At 55.2% G+C, this 21,835-nt stretch overlaps 1 protein-coding gene across 1 annotated transcript in view; it reads right to left on the bottom strand.

The window, feature by feature from the left end:
* PAPPA2 (pappalysin 2) overlaps nucleotides 1–20,935 on the bottom strand; it is a 93,595-nt gene extending 72,660 nt beyond the window's left edge. The window contains exons 1-2 of the mRNA XM_040610851.1: nucleotides 20,443–20,935; nucleotides 13,649–14,711 (exon numbers count right to left, since the gene is read on the bottom strand). Coding sequence (XP_040466785.1) covers nucleotides 13,649–14,711; nucleotides 20,443–20,935 — 1,556 coding nt within the window. The remainder of the gene's footprint in view (nucleotides 1–13,648; nucleotides 14,712–20,442) is intronic.
* Nucleotides 20,936–21,835: the final 900 nt, after the last annotated feature.

The following is a 21,835-nucleotide window of genomic DNA, read 5'->3' as shown; positions in this document are numbered from 1 at the left end:
AAGCCATACTCTTGCTGCATGATGGGCATCCTCAGGACACGCATACCAATGGGTGCACACCCCCTAGCAGATCTTCTGACCTCACCTTCCAATACTATCTTCAGATACAGCCTCCTCTTGTGACTTCTTTCTGGAAGTTTTGCAAATTTGAGGTTTATTTTGGAGGTGTTCCAGCATCTGTATCATCAGCCACCCCTAAGATCTCTGGCCAGTACCACAAGAGTGTGGAGCTCCCTCCTCTGAAGGAACAGGGATGTTCAGCAGCTCTTCCTTCAGCACAGATTAATCACATGCACATCAGATGCTTGGATCATTGAAAATCACTGGGTTTGTGATGTTTGTGCCCTGCTGCCTTACTGCCTCACTCAGCTATTCGCTGCCATGCATACAATGGGCACCACAGCTTGTCCAGCCCTAGGACATCTTAGGGGGAGGTAAGGTTTTTGAGAACCACTCGTTTTGACCCAGGCACCAGAACTTTGTCCAAGTTGCATTTCAGTTTTCAAAAAAAACCCTGATGGTTATGCTTACTTGATAGACCTATAGTCTCTCCTGAGGTCCTGGAGGAGTCCGTCCCATACTGCAGAAAGCACCAAGCCCAACCACCAATGATTCTAAATGGTCAAACGGTCTCGGTGCCTAACGCAGAAGCCATTACATTATGATCTCGGGATAAAGTCCCACAGCATTTGCTCTAGGGATAGATGTCTACACTCTCCCCAGGGACAGGAACCCACATGTTCCCCTTCACCTGCCTCTAATTAAATTCCTTTAAGAAGGGGGAACAAATCCACCACATTGCCTCCTCCATTCCCATCATAAATAACCACTCAACATCACCACATTGCTGGAAAGGAAGGGGCATCTATTCACGGTGGCCTCACCAGAGGAAGCATCTAGATACGGCCCCACAGCACAGACATCATCCCCAGCCAGAAAGGGCTTGGAGAGTGACAGGGCAGCAGGAAGAGAGCGCGCTGGGTTGGGATCAGTGCACACGGCAGAGAAACCCCAGGCTGTGGGAGGGAGCAGAGGGCTGCAGTGAAGCTGATTGAAGGAGGCATGAAGGAAGACAAACAAGGGAAGCAAGGCCTCTGGCTCGGCAGGGTCTACCTGACCTCTCTTCCAAGAGGCCACAGCAGCTTTCAGCCGACGCCAGCAGCCAGCCCGCATCCTGAGCGGTGCTGCTGTCTGGTGCAGACGGCGAGCAGCAAAGCCCTAATCGGAAAGGACAGCTGGATCGCAAAGCTCCTCCTGTGCTTCTTTGCCAAGATGTGGGAGCCAGGGCCGGGACTCTTTTCTTCTGCACTGCTGTTCCCCCATCCTCAGTGCATGCCCTGAAAACTAGAGCTGCTCTCACAGGGGACAACAACCAACTGATGGGTCCCAGCCCTCTGGGTCACCTCCTGAGGTGAAGCTGCCAGAGCTGTAACCCACCATATCACCAGTGCTCAGCAGGGGCACACAGGACCCCTTTGCTGTGCAGTATATTTTAGGACTGGCACAGCTCTCACCTCCCATGCTCAGAAGGCACCACCAGCAATGCTGCTGTGGGGCCGTCCACTCTTCCCACCCCTTCTCCTCCATATTGTCAAGCCCCTGCTCGCCAGCCCTCTATCTCGAGCTACTTCTTACCCAGAGGCAACCTGCAGAGATGCCCTGCCATCCCACCACATTCATACCCCCACAGCCTTATTTGGGGTCCACCACAACACCAGCAGCCTCAAAGGGCTTCCTTCCCAGGGCAGAGAGACTAGGACCTCATCTGTGCAAGGTCACCTTCCCAACAGCTTCCCACATACAAACTCAGAGCTGTAACATCCCTGTGTAATTCAACATGGAAAACCCTTGTGCCACCAAGAACAGACCCACAAATTCAATTTCTTACATTTCTGACATTACAAAATCATTTCTTACAGCACTTCAGCCCTAAAGCATCATTTGGTTCTGCCAAACAACCAAAGCCTGTACACACTTGAAAGTTAATACAAAATAAACCGAATGTTTCCCAAAAAGCTCCCACAGGAGGCTGGCTGTGAGCTTCTGTTAACACTACTGATTCACCCCATGAACCTTCCTTTTATCCCCTCAGGGAGGACAAATCCATGCAAGTCCCATAAACTTCCTGGCTTATGTGACAATTCTTGTGTTGCTTAAGCATAATGGGCCATCAGCTTTCCCCTGGGATAAATTTGTCCTGGCAATCTGCGTTTTAGTGCTCTACATCTTGGGGGAGTTGATAGCATTTGGGTTTTTTTTTAATGGGAGTTGGTAGCCATGATCAATTGTAAAAGCTCTATTTCCACGGAAATGGGTATTTAATAGATTTTTGAAAATGGTGGTTATTGACCCAATGGGCCTTAATGGCTTAAAAACCATCTGATTGTAGTATGTAAGAGTAAATGCGTATGATTTTCAAATGCATACTGGAATAGGTAGTAAAAACCCTTTTAAATTGCAGGGACCTGGTCAGTAGGGAGTTTCCATTTGCTTGTTTGGCCTTTCTATTTGTATCAGAGTGAATCATGGCCACGTCTTCCTCAGAGAGGCTTACCGTTCCCTCACGGGTGAGATCATCTTAACACACACGACCCACCTGAGACCCATCAAGGTGCAGGGATGTCTTTCATTAGACTGGGCAGTGATGTAGAGTCAAGCTTCCAGAGCGGCAGGGCTCCCAGCTGCTCTCACGGTGGGAGCAGAGGACACATGGACCAACTTATGCTCCATGGATGATGCACCCCCGTTGATCCCAGGGAGAGCTCCTTGGGAGCTGAAAAGCCACGTGTGCCTCAGACTCCTGGGTTTCAACTCAACCTACTGGGCGCCCAGTTGACAATCCTACAGAGGAATGCCCAGGCAGAAATCTGTGTTTATCCTGGGGTTAATGCACACACCCCAAAAACATCAATAGGAGTGAACTCCAAAGGAATGTGTTAATTACTAAGAAGTAACCCAGCAGCAACGAACAGACTAAACACTGGTATTTATTTCATGGTGTCTGAGTCCTGACTAAACACACCCCCACCACTAAGACACATATTTAGGGTTATCAACCCCACCAACTCTCCAAGGTCTACAAAGGCTGTAGTTATTCCCCACCTCTGCCCATCACAGGGGCAACTCCCCTCCTCTGGCTGCCTTTTTCATGAGGAACACAGATGCCCAAGATTTTTATCTGTTTGAAACCAGACTGTGGGTTCAGGCATTGCAAAGAGGAGATCCCAAGCCATGCGTGTGCAGGACAGCAAGGCTCGGTACACGCCGCTGCCATAGAATAAACCAGACAAAAATCAAGGACCACAACCTTCCAGATTTTGAAGGGACATCTGTCTTCCCACTCCTTCTTAATTTCCCCTTCCAAAACCCAACGAAGCAGGAATTAGAGTTCAGAGCCACAGCCTGTTGCTTCTCTTCATCAGTGGAATAAGCAAAGGAGACAAATATTGCAGGTCAGCGCCTGCTTCCACCCCAGCGAGGTGTCCCTCACTGCCATCCCCAAGTACAAGTAGGTCCATAACACAGTGTCCCACCTGCTTGCAGCAGCACTCACCTCCACCCCCTGGACCCCAAGGGCACGCGAGGAAGGAGCAATGCTGCTGGACAAGTGTGGGCTCTGAGGGCAAACCCCAGGGCTTGTGCTTGCCTGGGTGACAGGACCCTGCCCAGCTGGGCTTTCCAGCTGTGCCCAGCACTGACCCCTCACTCTCAGCAGGCACAAAGGAGGCTCAGACCACCACAGTGGCCTCAGAAAATGCATCATCATTCCCGCAGAGCACATGCCTGGACATCTGAAAGACCTAGCAGTGTTCCTAGCAAGTCAGGAAGCTACTGCACATCTGCAGGGGCTGCAAGGAGAAGACAGGAGCTGCCATCACAAGACATCATGCCTGAAAACAGGGAAACAGCAGTGCTTAGGGGAAGTTGATAGGAAGAATTCAAAAGAAGCAGAATTAAAGATCCAGTTTTGAACCATTTAGGGGAAGGAGCAGAGCCCCGCCAGGGAGAAAGGCAGCAAAGGAGCAGCTTGGGGAAGGAGTGGAGCCCAGCATTGCCCTGGGTGGCCGAGCTCCAAAGCCCAGCACAGGCAGCATCCCAGCTCCAGGGCAGGCAGCATCCCAGCTCCAGGGCACACCGCCATGCTTTGAAGCGGCTATCCACTGCGCAGGGCAAGCACTCGCCTTCTTTTGACAGCGTAGGTGCTGGCTGGTGAGACACTGGCATTGCACAGAACATGTGTGAGAGAGGTCAAGCGAGAAGCGCTGGGGGAAATGGAGAAACGTGTTTGCAGCCCCTTACAGGTTTGCAAGGCAGAACTCAGCAGTTCAGTGGCACTTTATTCTAGAGCAGGCTCCAAGCTAAACAAAGCCAGTTATGGTTTACTTTATGCCTGGATTGTTTATTTCAAAGCAAAATCAAAGACATCCCAGGCCAGGACCAAATCTTACAGCACTTTTTAGCTGTCTATGGTTGCATAGATAAATCCCTGTCCCACCTAACCCACAAGAGTAGACCTGTAAATCAGCTTCTCTTACTTTTTGCAGCAAAGTTACAAAACAACATTCCAGGTTTCGGGAAGTCTTAAGGTCTCTGCAAACAAGCCAGTGCCCCAGGAGCCAGATTTCATTGACATTTTTTATAGCGCGTTTCATAATCTGCTGAGGAAAGGTAGAGGAGGTAACAGCGGCGGGTGCAGCGCTCCTGGCCTCCCCCAGCACTGTGTGGGCTTCACACGGCTGAGCAGCCTCAGTGCCGGGAGGCTCAGCAAAGCACCCCAGACAAAAGGGAACTGCATAAATGAGAGCACAATTTTTAACCTTGCATTTAGCCAGGACTAAGCAGCTTCATCTCCTTTCATTAAATGCCTCGCTTCCTCATCCAGGGACCAGGAGGCAGGAGGCCAGAGCCCCAGCATCAGTGGCAGCGCCTCATTGCTGCACGACTGCAAGGCAAGATGTCCCAGACTTCTGTGCCTCAGTTTCCCAAGCTGAAGACCTAGGATTATCATTGCCCACAACACAGGCAGGTGTTTGCAAACATCTTAGATGACATGACCTTTGCCGTGCAGGGTTTTGAAAGAAGCCTAGTCAAGTTAAGCACCCACATCCCACTGCTGTTCAATGGAAAATAAGCGTCCAGGTTTCATCAGGTGCCTCCTCCTTTCCCACCCACCTCCCACAGCATCCTCCATAGGACAGATCTCACAGAGCTGGTGAGAAAGAGGGAGAGCTGTAGACTGGATGAGCGTGGTGAAGATGACCCTGCAGCACATGCACCAGCAAGGATGTGCTACACTGCTAACGAAAGCTCCAGCCAAGGAGCTGGCAACGATGCACATCACCACCAGTATCATCATCAGCGCCAGGTCTTGAGAGACAGAGTGCATGTGGAGCTCTGCGCTAGGACCGGTTGAGGCTGGAGAGAAACATGGACTAACTTGTAGCAGGAGACAGCTCGGTCCCCTCCGGAAAGAAGGCATGGCTGGTACAGAGGGGCAAGACCACAAACTGGTTTCTACATGCATGGGGGCTGCAGAGCCCCTAGCTTGAGCTGAACTCCAAAAATTGTTCTGGTGCCCACCAAGTACCAAGCAAAGGTCAGTCTCTTCTTCATCCAGCCTCCCTGACTAGCAGGGTAGCAGGAAAGGAAAGACGGGCACTGCAAGGCTGGGGAAGGATGAGTGATGCAGGCGGCAACGGGCACGCCCATCCATCAGTGGGGCAGTATGGGCTGGCAGCAGAAGTCAGTAGAAGGGTGGCAGAAGACCAGGGTGCCACCTTTCCAGTCTCTGACCTGCCTCATCTGTTCAGACTGGAATCTGCTGGGCACTGGCAGAAGGACCCTTTAAAAGGGCTGACAACGGTGGATCGATTTTGCTGAGCAGAAATGATGCTCCCAGGGGCATTAAGCTAACAGTTCCTAGTTCTGCAGGGGGAACCATGCAGCCCTGTGGTCAATAACCCCGCCTCGGGCACTCTTCACTGTGGTGGGAACATCCAGTCTTGTTAAAAGATCCAGAACTTTGCTAATTCACCCTGGACTTCTCACCAAAGGAGAAAAACTTGCAGCCTTGATATCGGTCAGGAAAGGGATCGAGACAGAGAAAAGGAGGAAAAGAAATCTAATCAAGCCAAAATCTCTCCATTGCTTTTTATGTATTTTTTTCTTTTAAGGGGAAAAACCAAGTCCCAAGCCTCCAACTTATTTTTAGGTCCAGGCAATTGGGTGTCCCAGTCGGAGCGCGGTGTGCACAAGCCAGCATTCTAAAAATGCCTTCCTTGTGGATATAAAAAGGACGTGAGATAATTTATTGGGGAAGTTTTGTAATGTAACGATCATACACTAACCACAAATAAAATAAAAAAAATCCGAGGCTTTCTCTGGTCCCCAGTACAACCCTTGGCAGGCAACAGTCGCAAAGGGTGAGCATCCTTGCCCTCCCCAAAGCCTCCCAGCAATGTCCCATGCCTCACACCATCCTGGTGAGTTTGGGCTCTGCTGGCCCCATCCCCCCTCGCCCCATCACCCTCTGCAAAGGGGCAATTTGATTTCCTAAATAACAGTGGTGGCTGGGCCAAGGAAAACTAAAAGCAGTATGTTCACTTAATGACTCCAATGGCCGCAGCTCAGCCTGCCAACCCAAAAGGGGATTAAATCATCCCAGAGACCCCATCAATGCCAAGATGACGGTGTCCCACCGGCTGGCTGCCGAGCCTCTCACCACCCTGCCGTTTCGGTTCCTGGGGTCTCGCTAGCCAGGCCAGAGTCTTGGCTGGCATCCTCCATCCATGGGCAAGGGTACAGTCGGACAAGGAGGAGCCCTGGGGAGGGATGAATATCAAGACAAAGAGTGACACTCCCCCAGCCATCAAACACATGCTGTTCCTTCACAATTGCCACCCTGATACAATCGGCCCCCCTCAAGTGAGCCCCCAAGGCAGTGGTGTTTGCTAGAACAATAGCTCACATCTGGGACAGCTGTTTTCCCCGAAAGCACCCAGGCTGCCTACAGCCACTGGGCAGGGATCGTCTCCCCCCATCCGCACACGGATTGTGCTCTCCCTCTCCTGAGAGGACATGGTCACCCCTGGGGGGACCTGGCAGGTTCCTTGAGGAACACTCTGCCTGGCAGCTCCATCCCCACAGGAAGGCTTGCAGGAGCCAGCAAAACTCATCCTCCAGGAGAGGCTTATGGAAAATTAACTCCCGAGTCTTCTACCTTGGGAAGAAAAGGAATTAATTACTGGAGATTTTCTTTTCTACATTCAGCACCCCAACATGCATGGAAAAAGATTTGGGCACATCAGCAGTATGCTGCAGCTCGCTACACAGAGCAAGCTGCGTTGACTAGCACCAACCACCCCTTGGACCTGGACACCTGTACATCCTCATGCTGCTCTGCTTCCTGGGGTAACATGAGAGAACTCTGGTCCCACCAGGAGCCATTGTGCTGAGCCCTCTACTTTTGACTAGTGTCCCCAAAACCTTGCATAGTCCCTTGGATGGCTGCACCTTGGTGTCACCTCCACCCTGGAAAGCAGTCCCTCTAGGCTGATGCCATGTTAGAGGGGCCAAGTCATACCCTGATCTTGCCACATGTGCCCTAGAGAGTGTGCCTCCATGCTGGAGCTCCCATCACCACCTCCTCTGCCACTCCCAACCTTCTCCTCATAGACCTCTCATCATTCGAGATTCCAGCCCACAACTACCCTTTCCTTTTATCTATCAGCCCACCCTGGAGAGGTTAGAAACTCCCTCTCTCACCCCTTCACGAGATGAAAAGCCCTAAAGAGGCCTTTGGAGTACCCAGCTCATAGCCTCATTTATAATAAAGTTTGAGAGATGCAAGGGACACAAGGACAGGCAAGTGCATCAGATGGAAGGAAAGGAGCAGCCTTCACAGCAAGCAAGGAAACAGAAAGAAAAAATAGGACTATTAAGCAAACAAAATATATCTTGCAGGGACAGCAAAGGCAGCAGCCAGAGGCCAAGGTGGGCAGTTCCCCAGAAGCATAAATGCAAACATGCTGCAGAGCTGGCCAGGTCCACGGTCTCACCACCCTGAGTCCTGCCTCTTGAAGCAAAATCCCACTGCTGATATGACCTTTGGCACAAAGCAACAGACGCTTACTATGGAGTAATCCATGCCAAATACCCTCCAATCTACTTTGAGAAAGTCAAAAGCAAATTTGGAGTCTTTGTCTCCAGGCTAGGACACTGGGCAAGCTGAGTCACTCAGAGGCAAATTCATAGAATCATGGAATGGTTTGGGTTGGAAGGGACCTTCAAGATCGTGCAGTTCCAACCCCCTTGCCATGGGGACACACACCTTCCACTAAACATAGCCTCCAAGTCCCAACATGAGCAAGCAACTTAGACATCCTGCCAACCCGATATAATGGGCTCTACCAAGGACAATCCTTTCCATCTTTGCCAAGTATTGAAAGCAGCAATCAATGGGAAAGCTCAGAAAGATTGGGCTTTCCTACAAGTAAAGAATAAGGGGTTTTTAGGAGCTCCAATCCAACCACTCTCATGAAACTTTAAAGCATCCACCAAGAAACCATCAGACTCCGTCAAAAATCCCTGTTTGTTACTGCACCTCCCCAGTCCCAGCAGGTCTACTAGAGAGAAGCAAGAAGCCCAGAAACCAGTGAACCCACCACTTTGGTGTCCCCAGAGGACCTATACCCTCATCACCACACTTACAAGCCCTAAGACCTGAGTCCAACGCTAGAGGCTTGGTCCTTTGGGAACACAAAGCCAATATTTGGGTACAGGCCAGGGGGATTCCAAGAGGTGGTAGAGAGCACCAGAGCTCCAATCCTGAGCAGGGGCATCTCTTAACTATGCTTTCCTCGTAGGAGCATCAGGCAAGCAAATAGTCTCTTCCACACCACACTTGTGAGTTAGATGGTTTGCAGATAACACACCTTCTCCAATCCATCCTTCAAGTGACCAACAACCACAAGCAACAAATTAAGGCGTTTGCAGACACCTACCATCTCCCATTGAATCTGTGCTCTGCAACAGTGTTAGTGACCTCAGGTTTTATCCCCAGGGCTTATAATTTTGAAATGACATCACACATACCTGCCCTCTTTCATAGTGAGAAAGATCTGCTGAGGTTTCCTGTAGCAAGAAAAGTTGGAAAGGAAGTGAGCAGCTAATTTGGATGTTGTTTTACCATCTGGTTGGGATTAAAGCCTGGGCGGGTCAGCTATTGCCCCAAGATACCATCCTGCTCTCAAACTGACACCTGCTATGCTATCAGTACAACCACATTCAGCTGAACACCTCCTGACAATGGGCTGCTCCAGGGCTGAAGAACAGCTCGGAGTGATTTGTTCATCCTCGGGGGTTGTCCACAAAGGACACTCAGTGAGGTTAATCTGGACTGGCTTTTGAAGACACCACTTAAACAGCAGAGGCTCCCAAGCAGCTTTAACCCAATTAAGCATCCTTCCCTTAGGACAGGAGGCCAGCTAAGCTTGCATTAAAGCCCATCAAGTGTCTTGTTAATCAGGTACTCTTTAATATCACAGCTGTGGTCATCCCTGTGGAGGCCACCAAGGGGCTGGAAACGCCTTGTCATTTTTCACCTCCTTTTGTCACTTGGGTGTTTTCTGCCATTACTTTGGGTACTGAGATGAAAGGCTCAGCTCTCCACTTTGCTCTCCAGGCTCTTCTCCAGTTTTTCTCTTCGCATTAACTGTGTCACACACCAGACTCTCATTGACTAACTGCCGGAGGGGGACCCTCACTGGGTGTTAATTGCTGTTAATGAGCTGTTGCTGCTTTCCTTCCAAGAGCACCAATTACAACAGCACTCAGGCAGTGCAAGAAGATGCATGTCTGCAGCAAATCAAGGCAAATTTTACTCCAGACCCTGGCATTACACTACCAGAAACTCCTGGAAAATGCTTGAAATCAGGAGGAGACTGGGTGAAGGATGACAGCAGGCAGCTCTCCTGCCACTGCCTGGCCCCTTGTTCTTCATGTGGTGGGTCAGGGAGAATAAGAAGTCCCTGACTTGCTTCCTATGGCTCCTGTTGTGGTGCCTTGCGGGGATGTCTACACTCAGCTGCTCACCTGAGCTCTCCCTCGAGTCTCCCTCACCCACAAGCACACAGCCCCACTGGTGGATTGTACACAGGGGTGGTGGCCCAGCTGGCTTAGAGCATAGTGGGACTTGTGTCCCACGTGCTACTAAAGGAGGTGCAAGAATGACTCAACGAGATGGCTTGATGGTCTGGGTGTTGTGCACAGCAACGCCGCCATCATTTCACAATCATTTCCTACCCCAGAGCTGGGGGCAGCTCCTACCTCAGCTGCAGCGGGGTCTATCCCTACCAGAGCTTTATAATTCTTCCTTCCCAAGCCCATTTCCCTCCCCTGCTAAGCATGGGCGAGGGTGTACACTAGCATGAAGTGTGGCCCTGGAAGTATGCTGAGATGTCCACCAGCTAAGAAGCACTAGAGCTACTGCTGTTCCTAAGGCTTCTCACTCCGGTTGGCCTTTCCCAAAGCTGCAGCCCAAGGAAAGGAGATTTTAAATGAGGGATGTGCTAAGATGGTAAAAGCTTTTGCATGAGCACTTAAGGTCATGTGAGTCAAGACAAGGTATCGAGACCCTTCACCAAAACAAACTGAATCTGTTTACAATGCTAGTAAGAAATTGCGCAGTGTCTCACTCTTCCTTGTTTGGATTATTTTCAGCTGTACTAAGAAACATTTGCATCCAAACCACTCTTCCTGAGAGCCTGGAAATGAAATACAGCAGAACTGATCTACTCCATGAAAACAGATCCCAACATTTTTGTCTTGCCACCTTGATCTGAAAGGAGATCTGGAGAGCGCTGTCTGCAGTGGGGTTTCCCTCTCCCTCGGCTCTCCCAGATCTGCAGCTCCCTCCTGGGCTCTGAAACACAGGTCTGCCACAGCTATGAAAAAGCACAGGCATCTCAGTGGGGCAGCAGCCAGCTCGCTCCCCTCCAGTTACAGACCGAAAACTGTTGTTCCCATTGAAGCACCTGACTCCTGTTGCACCACCTTTCCGCAGTCTGTTAAATTTTATTTCACGTTATTTCTCCTGTTTTGGCTTCCACCCTAAAAATCTTCTCTAACTTCCCCAGCTGCCTTGCTCCTTATAAAAGTTCATTTAAGTGTAATACCGTACGAGCAAACCCAAAGCTCTGCCTGAACAAAACACCTTGCGCTAAGGTTGCCTGGTTGTATATCTCGGGATTCATCCACCAGCTCTGGGGGGATCAACACTGACCTGGCCATGCCCTTGTTTTTTCCCAAACCCACGTTACCAATTTCCCAGTGGTTCTCCCACAAACATATAGATTAATCCCCAGCAGCCAGGGTACCCTCAGCGGAGATGAGCCCCGGCGGGGGGGCGGGGGGAGTGTCCACCAGCACCTCTGAAGAAGCCACCCAAAGGCAGGTCAGAATTGCTCAGCAGCAATTCTGTGTCTAAATTCAGGATTCAACTCAAGCCCCCAGGTTTCCCAAATGCCAGGCACACTGGATTACGTTTTTCAGAGCTTAGCCTACAAACTGTCAATCTCATCTTCTGCACAGGCCAATGAGGTCTGCGGAAAGAAAATTGCAAAAGATTTGTTATTTCCCTAGTGTTCCCATTTTCCCATTCCTTTCCCACAGAAGCAAGGTTTTTGTTTTTGTTTTGTTTTCTTGTCTTTTCTTTCCCAGCTTTCAGGGGAAAATCCTGACAAATGGAAGCCCTGATTCATACCAGCAAAAATTTGGCCTTTTTTAATTTAAGGTGGAACCCTTCTTGTCTGAGGATGAAAACATCTCTCTAACTGCACCCAGAGAGCAAGGACCGAAGCAAAGGCGAGCGGCGCTGGTTGCTCGTGGCCAGCACCAGCGGAGCTGTTGCACAGGCAGGAGAGCCACCGTGCAGGCAGGGCAGGACAGCTGCCCAGCTCCCCGTGCTCGGGAAAGCGCTGCCCATGCTCGCTCACAGGGATGGGAAACAAGGGAGGCACAGGGTGGTGATGGTGCTTGTCACCAAAGAGACTTCCAGGGGTGGGAAAACATCTCCTGAATGGGTGCTCAGGCAGAGGCATGGTGTGAGGCTCTGTGGCCAGGGGGATGCGTTGGAAGAAAGGCTCCCCATCCTCCTCCCGTGTTTTCTCAGATGACCGAAGGATGTGTGAGAAAGGCTCAGGAAGGGAGGAAGGGAAGCGCTGCTCCTCTCCCATCACCACCGCCCGAGCAGAGACACCTCCCTCCCTCCTCCCTCTGTGTCCCACTTGGGAAGCACCAGAGAGAAGAAGCAGGCTTGGAAAGAAAGGATTTATGGCCACAGCCTACCTGCTCCCACAGCCTAAGGGAAAAAAAGTGAAGGAGAAAGAAGATCAAAGGAACAATATGTTCCTAAAACCCTTTCTTGCAGCTTTTCTCCCCAGGTGCTGCCACCTGCACTGCACCTCTCCCGCTCCAGTAGTCATATCTGCCCATCACTGGGAGCCAGCAACAGGGAATGAGCAATTTGCTCTGACACTGAGACAGAAACAGCTTAAAAAAAAAAAAAAAAAAAAAAAAGGAAAAGCCATGACTTTTTTTTCCCTTCCCCTTCTCCAGCCAGAAAGCACATTTGGCAGAGCCCTGAGTGCTGGAAGCCATCAGCGGGGCTGCTGGCACTTCAGAGGCTCTGAGGAGGAGGGCAGGTGTGTGCAAGCCACTGAACGCACTGAGGACACTGTCCCTGCTGCCCCGGAGTCCCCCATCATGCTGGGGGATCCCCTTCTCCGTCCTGCCTCAGCTGCGGCCTCCAAAGGGCCGCAGGGAAAGCAAGGGTCCCTAACACCATGGGTTGATGCTCCATGGAGCAACGTGGGTTTTGCAGGGGTTTGCACCTGTGGCACATGGTAAAGGCACACGTCCTCCTCCAGCACTGAGCAGCCACCCCATGCCTTTGAATGAAGAGGGGGGGTTTCTCCCCCCACACCATTTCGCTTTGAGGTGTGGGGTTCGATCAGCCCCTGCCTGTGCCCAGCCAAGGACATCACCCTGGCAGCATCACTCCCCAGGGTGAGGTTTGGGGAGGCTCCCACACAGCAACCCACACCTTACCAAATCCTGCCACTCACACCTAGCAGTGTCACCTCCTTCTCCGCCCCCCCCCCCCCCCCCCCCAACACTCTGGCAAAGGCATTTTGAATATAGATTCAGAAATCAGGCTTTTAGACAGGTCCAGGGAAGGTGGGGAAGGGGCAGCAATCACCCGCTTGCATCCCATGCAGGGGGCTTAGGGGGAGCAGCACCTTTTGCACGGGGCGGCTCTGCCCCACCCTGCTAATGCCTACAGTCCTACTGGTGTGTCACCGGAGACTGGCAGCTCTGCACTGGGAACCCCCATTCTGGGGGAGGGGGTGTCCCCATCAGCCCATCCTCATTTTGGTGGGGAAAAGCATTTAATGGCAGGGCACCACACAGGGATTTACTTGCCATCAATGGCAACGCACACCCATCCTGGAGGAAAATGCCCCTCCGCCTTCCTACACCAGAAAGCCACCAGTAAGGAGCAACACCCAGGTGCAGAATGGGTGTCAGGAAGAGGGTGTACCCCATCCCCTGATGTGCCACCCCCCCACCCCTCAAGCCTTGCACCTACCGCTGGGGTGAGTCGGGGTCGAAGCAGGTTCTGGCCACGTCGGTGGCCCGTGGGTCGCAGCAGTCACCATCATCGAAGTCGTCCAACATGTTGTTGCACTCCATGTGGCAGACGCCATCGCGGCGCTTCCAGGAGAAGCAGCGGCCGGGCCGGCGGCAGTCCCCGCCATCGTAGCCAGTCAAGGGATGCTCGCACTCGGGGTCACAGCGCTCGTTGCCCACCTTGCTGGGCTCGCAGCCCAGGAGGATGGCACGGCGGCGCAGGGAGGAGTTGCGTACCTCCAGCAAGCTGAGCTGCCAGGAGATGTTGTAGGGTCGGAAAGCTTCACTCAGTGCCTGATGTTGCCACCAAACCTGCTCCCAGCTGACCGTTGGCCGCCCACCATCATCCTCCGCCAGGTTCACCACCCGGTACCGCACCACCTTCCCGCTCCGCAGCGGCCAGTGCTGGTTGTAGTGGGAGACCAGCTCCACGTTATCACAGGCAGTCTGCCCGCAGGCAGGGGGGCCCAGTGGCTGTAGGACAGGGGACAGCAGGGATGGCAGCACCCGCTGCTGGGGGAAGGCACCCTCCCGAAAAGGCATCCAGCGCTCCTCCGGGGTGGCGAAGCCAGTGGCCAGAGCCAGCCCTGCCGCCCCCCCAGCTGCCCCCTCTAGGAAGGGACGCTGGAGATGGGGCTGGGACAGGGCGCCTTGCCACAGGGCCAGCCCAGCCAGGTGTCCCCGGAAAGCATGCGCGGTCCCCCAGGCGTCCCCCCCCAGCAGCAGTGTGCGGCAGGAGGCCATGAAGGTGCTGTGCAGGGGTCCCCGCTGTGCACCGGCACGGCCCACCCGTGCCCCGTCCACGTAGAGGGCCATCCACCGCCCGTCGTAGCTGGCAGCCAGGTGGGTCCATGCCTCGGGGCGGTAGCGGTGGTAGGCGGTCACCTCAGTGGCGGTGGCTGCCCGGTCCGTGCGGAGGGAGAAGAAGAAACGGGCATCCTTCTTGCCACCGAGCTGCAAGGCGCGGATGCCCAGTGCCCAGCCCTTATCGCTGGCCGTGTGCGAGCAGTTGTCAAAGACACCTACAGTGGGGATGGGGATGGAGAGAGAGGAGAGCTGGTGAGGACCAGAGAGCATTGCAGCTCCTCCCCGGCACACGAGCCGGGTCCTTGGCAGCAGGACAGCTCTTGGCAGGGCTGCAGGGAGACTCCCACTGCCGCGGGTAAATGAAGGTGGCCAGAGGCTGGGCAATAGGTGCTGCACCAGGGGGGACACCTCATCCCCCATCCAAAATCATTTTGATGAGCAGGTGGAATAGCCAAGAGGGACAGCAGGGCCAGAAAGGTGGGATTGGAGAGGGGAGGAAGAGCCTGGACGGGAGGAGAGGCTGAAGAGCAAGGTGTTTCTGAGCTGCTCTCTGCAGGAGCACTCCTGTGGGATGGGATTAGAGGCTAAGCTTTTTATCTACAGGCCAAAGCTTTTAAGAATTAGAGCACAGCAACCCAAAGCAAAACAGCCTCCTCCAGGGACTGCTTCCCCGACAGCTTCCAGGCAGATTTACAGCTTTCCTTTATGCTCCAGTTTTCCTGCTAGTCATGCATCCAGCGCAGGCGGGCGAGGGTCAGAGGGGATGCACTCCCTCCAGCCAAGCAGGTGCACTCCTCAGCCCCTAAGGTCTCCCGAGCATAAATCCAGCCCCAGGAATAGCTTTGGGATCAGCCTCTCCCTGTGTGCCCAAGCATGTTGCAAACCTGTGTTTTAGGCTGGGCAAGACCTGGAGCTCTGCTGACTTTCCCCAAAACTCAGGCTGCTGAGCACCCATGGTCAAGAACCAGAGGCTCACAGGCACCGAACGCTCTTGGGAATGAATGGCCATAAGGCACAAATACTGGCAAGGGCAAAAGGACCCACTGCTTGGAATAAATGCTTCTGAGCTCCTGAATCACCACAGCCAGGACATTCACGCAGGTCATTGGGGTGAGTGAGCTTGAAGGCACACTTTGAGCCTCACCGGTGGCATCTTCTGGGAGCCCCACCGTCTCTCAGTCACCACCCCAACAAATCACTTCCAGATGCAGTGGTGCCCTGATGCTGCTGAAACCTGCTGCTGCACCTGGAGGCCCTTTTTGTATTACTGCTGAGGTATTTCTTATGCTCCAGCCTGCTTTTCCCTGCTGCACTAGTTCTTCTGCCCCTCACCGTGCCACTTCCATTGCATGCACTGCCTGCCCATCTCTGTGACATCAGGACATCATGGGCCAAAACAAGGCATTGCTGCCCTGTCCCACTGCCTCGCCTGTCCCTGGGGATGCTCAGCATGACACTCTGGGGAAACTGTACCTGCTGCCAGGGTTGCAAAGAGGCTGGACAGAGGCAGAGGTGTAGAGGAGCAGGAGTTCCAAGAGGAGCAGGATCTCCTGGCTTTCAGCCAGGGGATGTGACAAAAGCCAGGTTACCATGACCCCACATCTCCCCCACCAGCCCTCATAAACGTGACTGGCAAAGGTCACATCAAGCCCCACCGCACCCCAGGAAGCGGCACCCCTCCCTCCATCCACCCCTTTCACCAAGGGCGAGATGGGTGGTGGCCTATTAGCCATCCCATGGTCGTAACCACCCTGGGCACGGATCCCTGCCACTGCTCACTACAAAGGCAGCCATGCACAAAGGCTCCGTGGGCGGATGGGCTTTGGCCAACTCTTGTTTTCTGGTGGATTGTGAAAGGGAAGCAGAAAGACCAGAGGAAGCTGAGACAAGGAGAAGCCAAAAAAGCAGGAGACAGGCAAAGGAGCCTTGCAGGCGTGAGAAGGCAAAGCTGGAGAGTATTTTTGGGCTGGGTGCTGGCTGACAGGTGCTTAGACCTGCATGTTTGAAAGCCATCTTCTAGTATTTGGTCCTCACCAGGCACAGGGCTTTGTACCTCCTCTCTTAGGAAAATTTATGCATTTCACCTTGAAGTGATTTAGAGTGCCCCAAATTTGATCAAACACTAAGGAAAATACAGGGCAAACAGCGTCAGGGGTGGAGCAGCCTTCTGGGGTGAGTGTGAACTAGCATCCTTGCAAACCAATGCGGAGCCAAGCCAAGCCTGGAAGTGCCTGACAAGTTCAAACCTGGCCAAAAGAACCTTAAATGAGCCTAAAACCAGGTCTGGAGACTTCATCAAAGGGATGCAAGTAAGGTCAACGTCAGCTCTACAACAGGGGCAGGAAAGCCACCACAGCAGAGGTAGGTGTTTCCTAGACATGGCCAGGGATGCCATCCTGGTGCAGTGGCAGCAAAGGAGCGTGCAGGCAGAGCAGCACCTTCCAAGGCTGGAAGCCACTGCAGAATGGTGAAGCAGAGCCATCCAGCACCAGGTGCTGACATTTCCCGAGGGCCTCCACAAGAAATCACCAGGGAACCAGTTTCAAGACCTTGGAATCTGCCAAGGAACTTGGCTTTTTGTCCTGGGGCAACCCAGCAGGAAGGGGAAGAGCTGTTTGCAGAGGGGGTACAAGGTGATCTCCTCAACACCTGTAAGTGCAGCTCTCCCTCTGATCCATCAGGTGGGAAAGGGGAGCTCTAACCTGGTGTGCGATGTCCATCAGTGCTTAGGGTGATAGCTTTGGGGTTTAAAACAAGCATTTAAAACAGTGCAAAAAATTAAGAGAAATGTGTCTGCCAGGAAAGGTGTCCGATGGAGAAAAAGCCTCCAAAGAGACAAAGTGCACCACTTTGTAAGGACCACACTTGAAGTAGCATCTTCTCCCACTGGGGCCAGGAGCTTTGAAGCACAAGGTATAGTTCAGCCATGCTTTGAGACTCGGATACCAGGGGGAAATCAGCTGCTAAAGCTCTGGAGGGTCTGATGCAGGCTATGAGCCCCTAGCTGTGCCATGAGAGCAGCTGGCCTGAGCGGATGGTCACCCCTTGGGACGTGCAGTGGTGAGCAGCTTGGGGACCTGAGAAGGACACCTGGGCTTAGAAACCGCAGCAGTTTGGGACTGCCTCTGGTGAGGGATCTTCTGACCCAACAAAACCATCTTTCATGTGAGTAAAAACAAACTTCAGCCAGGCACAAAGGGAAATCCCTTTGGGGTTTACAGAAGCAAAGCAGGGATGGATGGAGAGAAGACAAAAAAAGGCAGAAAAAGAAAGGGCATCACATGAAGGGACTCTCACCTGCTGCCCAAAGAAGGATGTGGAAGAGGGACCACTCTCCTTCCCTGGGGGTGACTGTGGCAGAGCATTGGGGTTATACCCCGGCAGAATCCCTCCCATGCAAGAAGGGCTAACAGGTATGAACAGCTCCACCCAGGGTGGCTCTAAAGCAAAATGTGACGTGTACAGGAACAAAGCCCCAACCCATGAGCCTTTAATCCAAGCAGCAGTCACACCAGCCAACAGGACAGCTTGCTTTGCCTGGATGAAGCTGCTCAACCTGGCCATATTTCCCTGGCAATGGTGCTGGGAGATGCTCAGCTCTGCCCTGCTTTCCTCCCACCTTCCCTCCCACATGGACACCTGGAGCATCTCCAGCTCCTCCACAGCTTTGGACCACCTCACGGCTCACTCCCCTCTCTCCCAACGGAGCAGGAGCAGCAGATCAGAGGCAGAGCCAGCACCTGTCGAAGGGCTGGCAGCTGCCTGCATCATCTGCTCGCGTGAAACACCAGCAGCACTGGCCTGTCCCCCTTCGCCACCCGCACCCACCCGGGTTCCAGCTGTAGGGAGACGGTGGGAAACGGACAGTGACTCAGACAGCCGGGGGTGCCAGGGTCTGACTCAAACCCTGGAGCTCGAAGGCCGGGGGGTATTACCCAAGTGAGTGCCAGCACTCACTGGCGGTGCTTTCAGCACTAACAAAGGTCCCACCCTCCACAAGGAAATTAATAAAAATAATAATAATAATTAAAAAAAAAAACAAAACACACTGGCTAGCTGAGAAAAGTAAAACCCAACACCTGCAGGCCAGACCTCCAGATGCAAACAGCTGCGCTGCCGATGTGATGGCTGGGAAGTGTGCTCCGTGCATCCCAAGCCACTGCCTGCCAGCGGGGAGGCAGCAAGGACCCCGGTGGGAAGGTGGACAGCAAGGGGAGCGCTAGGTAGTTTCCTTGTGCACAGCTGCTTTTCCCATCTGCTACCCAGCCTCTAGCCTGTCCCTCCCTCTTCCAGAGCAAAGATGCAGCTCTCACCTCTGCGAGCCGGGAAGGGAAAATAAGGAAATGGGCCAGGCGGTGACCAAAGCAGGGGGAGGTTCAGAGGAGCGCTCGCAAGCGGAGGGAGAGTTGGGATAGAGAGAGGGTTTCCCCAACCAGTCAGCTTGGCTGGGGCAGCACAGAAACACAGCCCCCGCTGTGGGGACCCCAGACATCCCATGAGAGCTGTACATCTTGGCAGTGCCACGCATTCCCAGCCCTGCCCGGCATCACTGTGCTGTCCTGCTGTGCTCGTGCCCTGCCACAAACACCCATCCTGGTGCAGCTGCATGAAGCACTACTGCAGGAGGTGACATCTGCCCCACTCTGTGCCTGTGTGCCAGTCCTCTCTGTCTCCTCAGGCTCTCCATCACAGAATCATTGAATCGTTTGGATCGGAAAAGACCTTTAAGACTGATCCCAACCATTAACCCACCACTGCCAAGCCCACCACTAACCCATGTCCCTAAGTGCCACATCTGAACATCTGTTAAACACCTCCAGGGATGGTGGCTCAACCATGTCCCTGGGCAGCCTGGTCCAGTGCCTGACCACCCTTTCAGTGAAGATGTTTTACCCAATACCCAATCTAAGCCTCCCCTGGCACAGCTTGAGGCTGTTGCCTCGTGTCCTATTGCTTGTTACTTGGGAGAAGAGACCGATCCCAACCTTTCTCCTTTCAGGCAGCTGTAGGGAGCGATAAGGCACCCCCTGAGCCCCCTTTTCTCCAGGCTGAACACCCCCGGCTCCCCTAGCCGCCCCTTATCAGTCTTGCCCATCACCTGCCTGCCTTAGCAGAGTGGTGGGGTGATTCCCGGGAAAGAGGCACCTAGGGCCACCCCTGCCCCGCAGCCGCCCCGCAGAGCCCCGGGGGTTCGCAGCCGCCCCGCAGAGCCCCGGGGGTTCGCAGCCGCCCCGCAGATCCCCGGGGACCGCAGCCGCCCCGGGGGTCCACAGGCTCCCCGCAGAGCCCCGGGGGTCCGCAGCCGCCCCGCTGAGCCCCAGGACCCCGCAGCCGCCCCGCTGAGCCCCAGGACCCCGCAGCCGCCCCGCAGAGCCCCGGGACCCCGCAGCCGCCCCGCAGAGCCCCGGGGGCCACAGCCCGGGTGCGGGGCCGGGGCCGTGCGTGCGGCGCGGCTGCCACCGTGCGGCCGCCCGCCCCGGGGACCCGCCGGGAGCCCGGCCAGGCGGGCGGGGAGCCCGGGCAGCCGCGGCCGCTGAGCCCGGCGGGGAGCCCCGGCGAGCCCCGGCCTGCCCGCGGCCCCGGGGTCGGGGCGAGGGGGAGGGACGGGGGAGGGGGTTGTCGGGCGAAGCGCGTCCCTCCAAGGGACCTTCCAGCTCCCGGCGGGAGGAGAGGGAGAAACCAGACAGGAGCCGGGGGGGGGCGGGCTGGAAGGACGGGGCGGGGGGGAAAGCGAGGGGAGGGGATGTCTTAGGGTTTGGTCTCAAGGGAAGGAGGACCATTTCACGCCTGGGGTGCTGCGGACGCGGGTGGGGGGCGCGGGGTGTCACCTGCCACAGCGGAGAAGGCAGGTGAGCCCCCCCCACGCCTCCTCCGCCCCGGGGGGGGGAGGTTTTGGGACGGGGGTCGGGTCCCCATCCCTCCCGCCCGCCCGCCGGCGGGGTTTACCTGCGATGATGGCCGGGTTGCTCTGTCCGCCCTCCGCCTTCACCCACACCTCCAGGGTGAACTCCTCCCGCGGGATGTCGGGCAGCGCCTCCGGCCGCGCCGCCAGCTGCTCCCGGCCGCCCGAGAAGTACAGGGCGGGCAGCGACCGCTGCCGGGGGGGGCTCGGCACCTGCGGCCCCCGGCCCCGCAGCCTCTCCCTCCGGCCCTGGCCGTCCGCCTCTCCCCCCGGCTCCTCGCCGCCTCCCCCGGCGCCCCGAGGTCTCCGGCTCCGCGGCCGCTCGGAGCTCGGCGGGGCGGCAGCGCCGAGCGCCCCGTGCGCGCCGGGACGCTGCGGGTACAGCCCGTAGGGGTGATGCGGGGGGGCGGCCCGGCGGCCCCGTGCCTCCATCCCGCACCCGGAGACCGGCGGAGGCTCGGGGGGCCGGGGGTCCCCGCGGGGCAGGCTGAGCAGCGCCAGCAGCAGCGCAGCCAGGGGGGCCCCGCCGCGCAGCATCCTCCTTGGGGACGAAGTGTGTTGGGGGGGGGGGGGCGGCCCCGGGGGAGGGGGGCGCTCAGGGGGGCGGCGGGCGGCAGCGCCGGGGCATCCTCCCCCGGCCCCCGCCGCAGCCGCTGCCCCCAACTTTTCCCCGGCACCGCTCTCCTCCCCTCTGCTCCTGCGGGAGGAGGAGGAGGAGGAGGAAGAGGAGGAGGAGGAGAAGGAGGGCGAGAGCACCGCGCCGGGGACCCCCCTTCTGCCTGCAGCCGGGGTTCCCGGGGCACGGCAGCCCCTGCGCGGCTCCCTGCGCTGCCCGGCTCTGCCTGCGGGAGCGGGGGATGCGTTAGACGCCCTTATCTAGAAAGCCCCGAGGCGCTCTGCTCCCCCCCACCCCCCCACCCCCCCCTAAGGAGGGGTGTGGAGGGGGGGGGCTGCCTTATTTAAAGATGATTATGTCCAATCTAATAAACCCCTGAGCGGAGCATCGCCCTCCCTTTCCCTCCGCCCTCCCGGGCGCTGCTCAGGATGCTGGCGGGGAGGGGATGTGGAGGGACCAAACGGGCGCTGGGTCCCATCCCCTCCCCGCCCCGGGGGTTTTGGGGCAGCACCTGCCCTGTCCTTGCCGTTACCAGCGGTGGCAACCTGGGCTGCTCCTGGCTTGGCCCAGTAGCCTTCCCCACAGACACACTCGCTACCTCTCTCATTCCTCCACTTGGCAGTCCGGCACTTGGTTTCTTTTCCTTCCTTTTTTTTTCTTTTTTTTTTTTTTTTCCCCTTATAATTGTGGTTTTGTTGGGGTTTTTTCTTTCTAAGTTGAAACGTGCCCGTGTTTTCTCCTGTTGTAGCTTGGGGTGTGATATCTGCCTGCCCACCTTGGCTCCATCCTCCATCTCCACCAGCTAGGGGGGAGGAAAGGAA

The sequence above is a fragment of the Falco naumanni genome, chromosome 11, assembly GCF_017639655.2.
Source record: "Falco naumanni isolate bFalNau1 chromosome 11, bFalNau1.pat, whole genome shotgun sequence".
Lineage (NCBI taxonomy): Eukaryota > Metazoa > Chordata > Aves > Falconiformes > Falconidae > Falco > Falco naumanni.
This window is presented reverse-complemented; position numbering and strand designations above follow the sequence as displayed.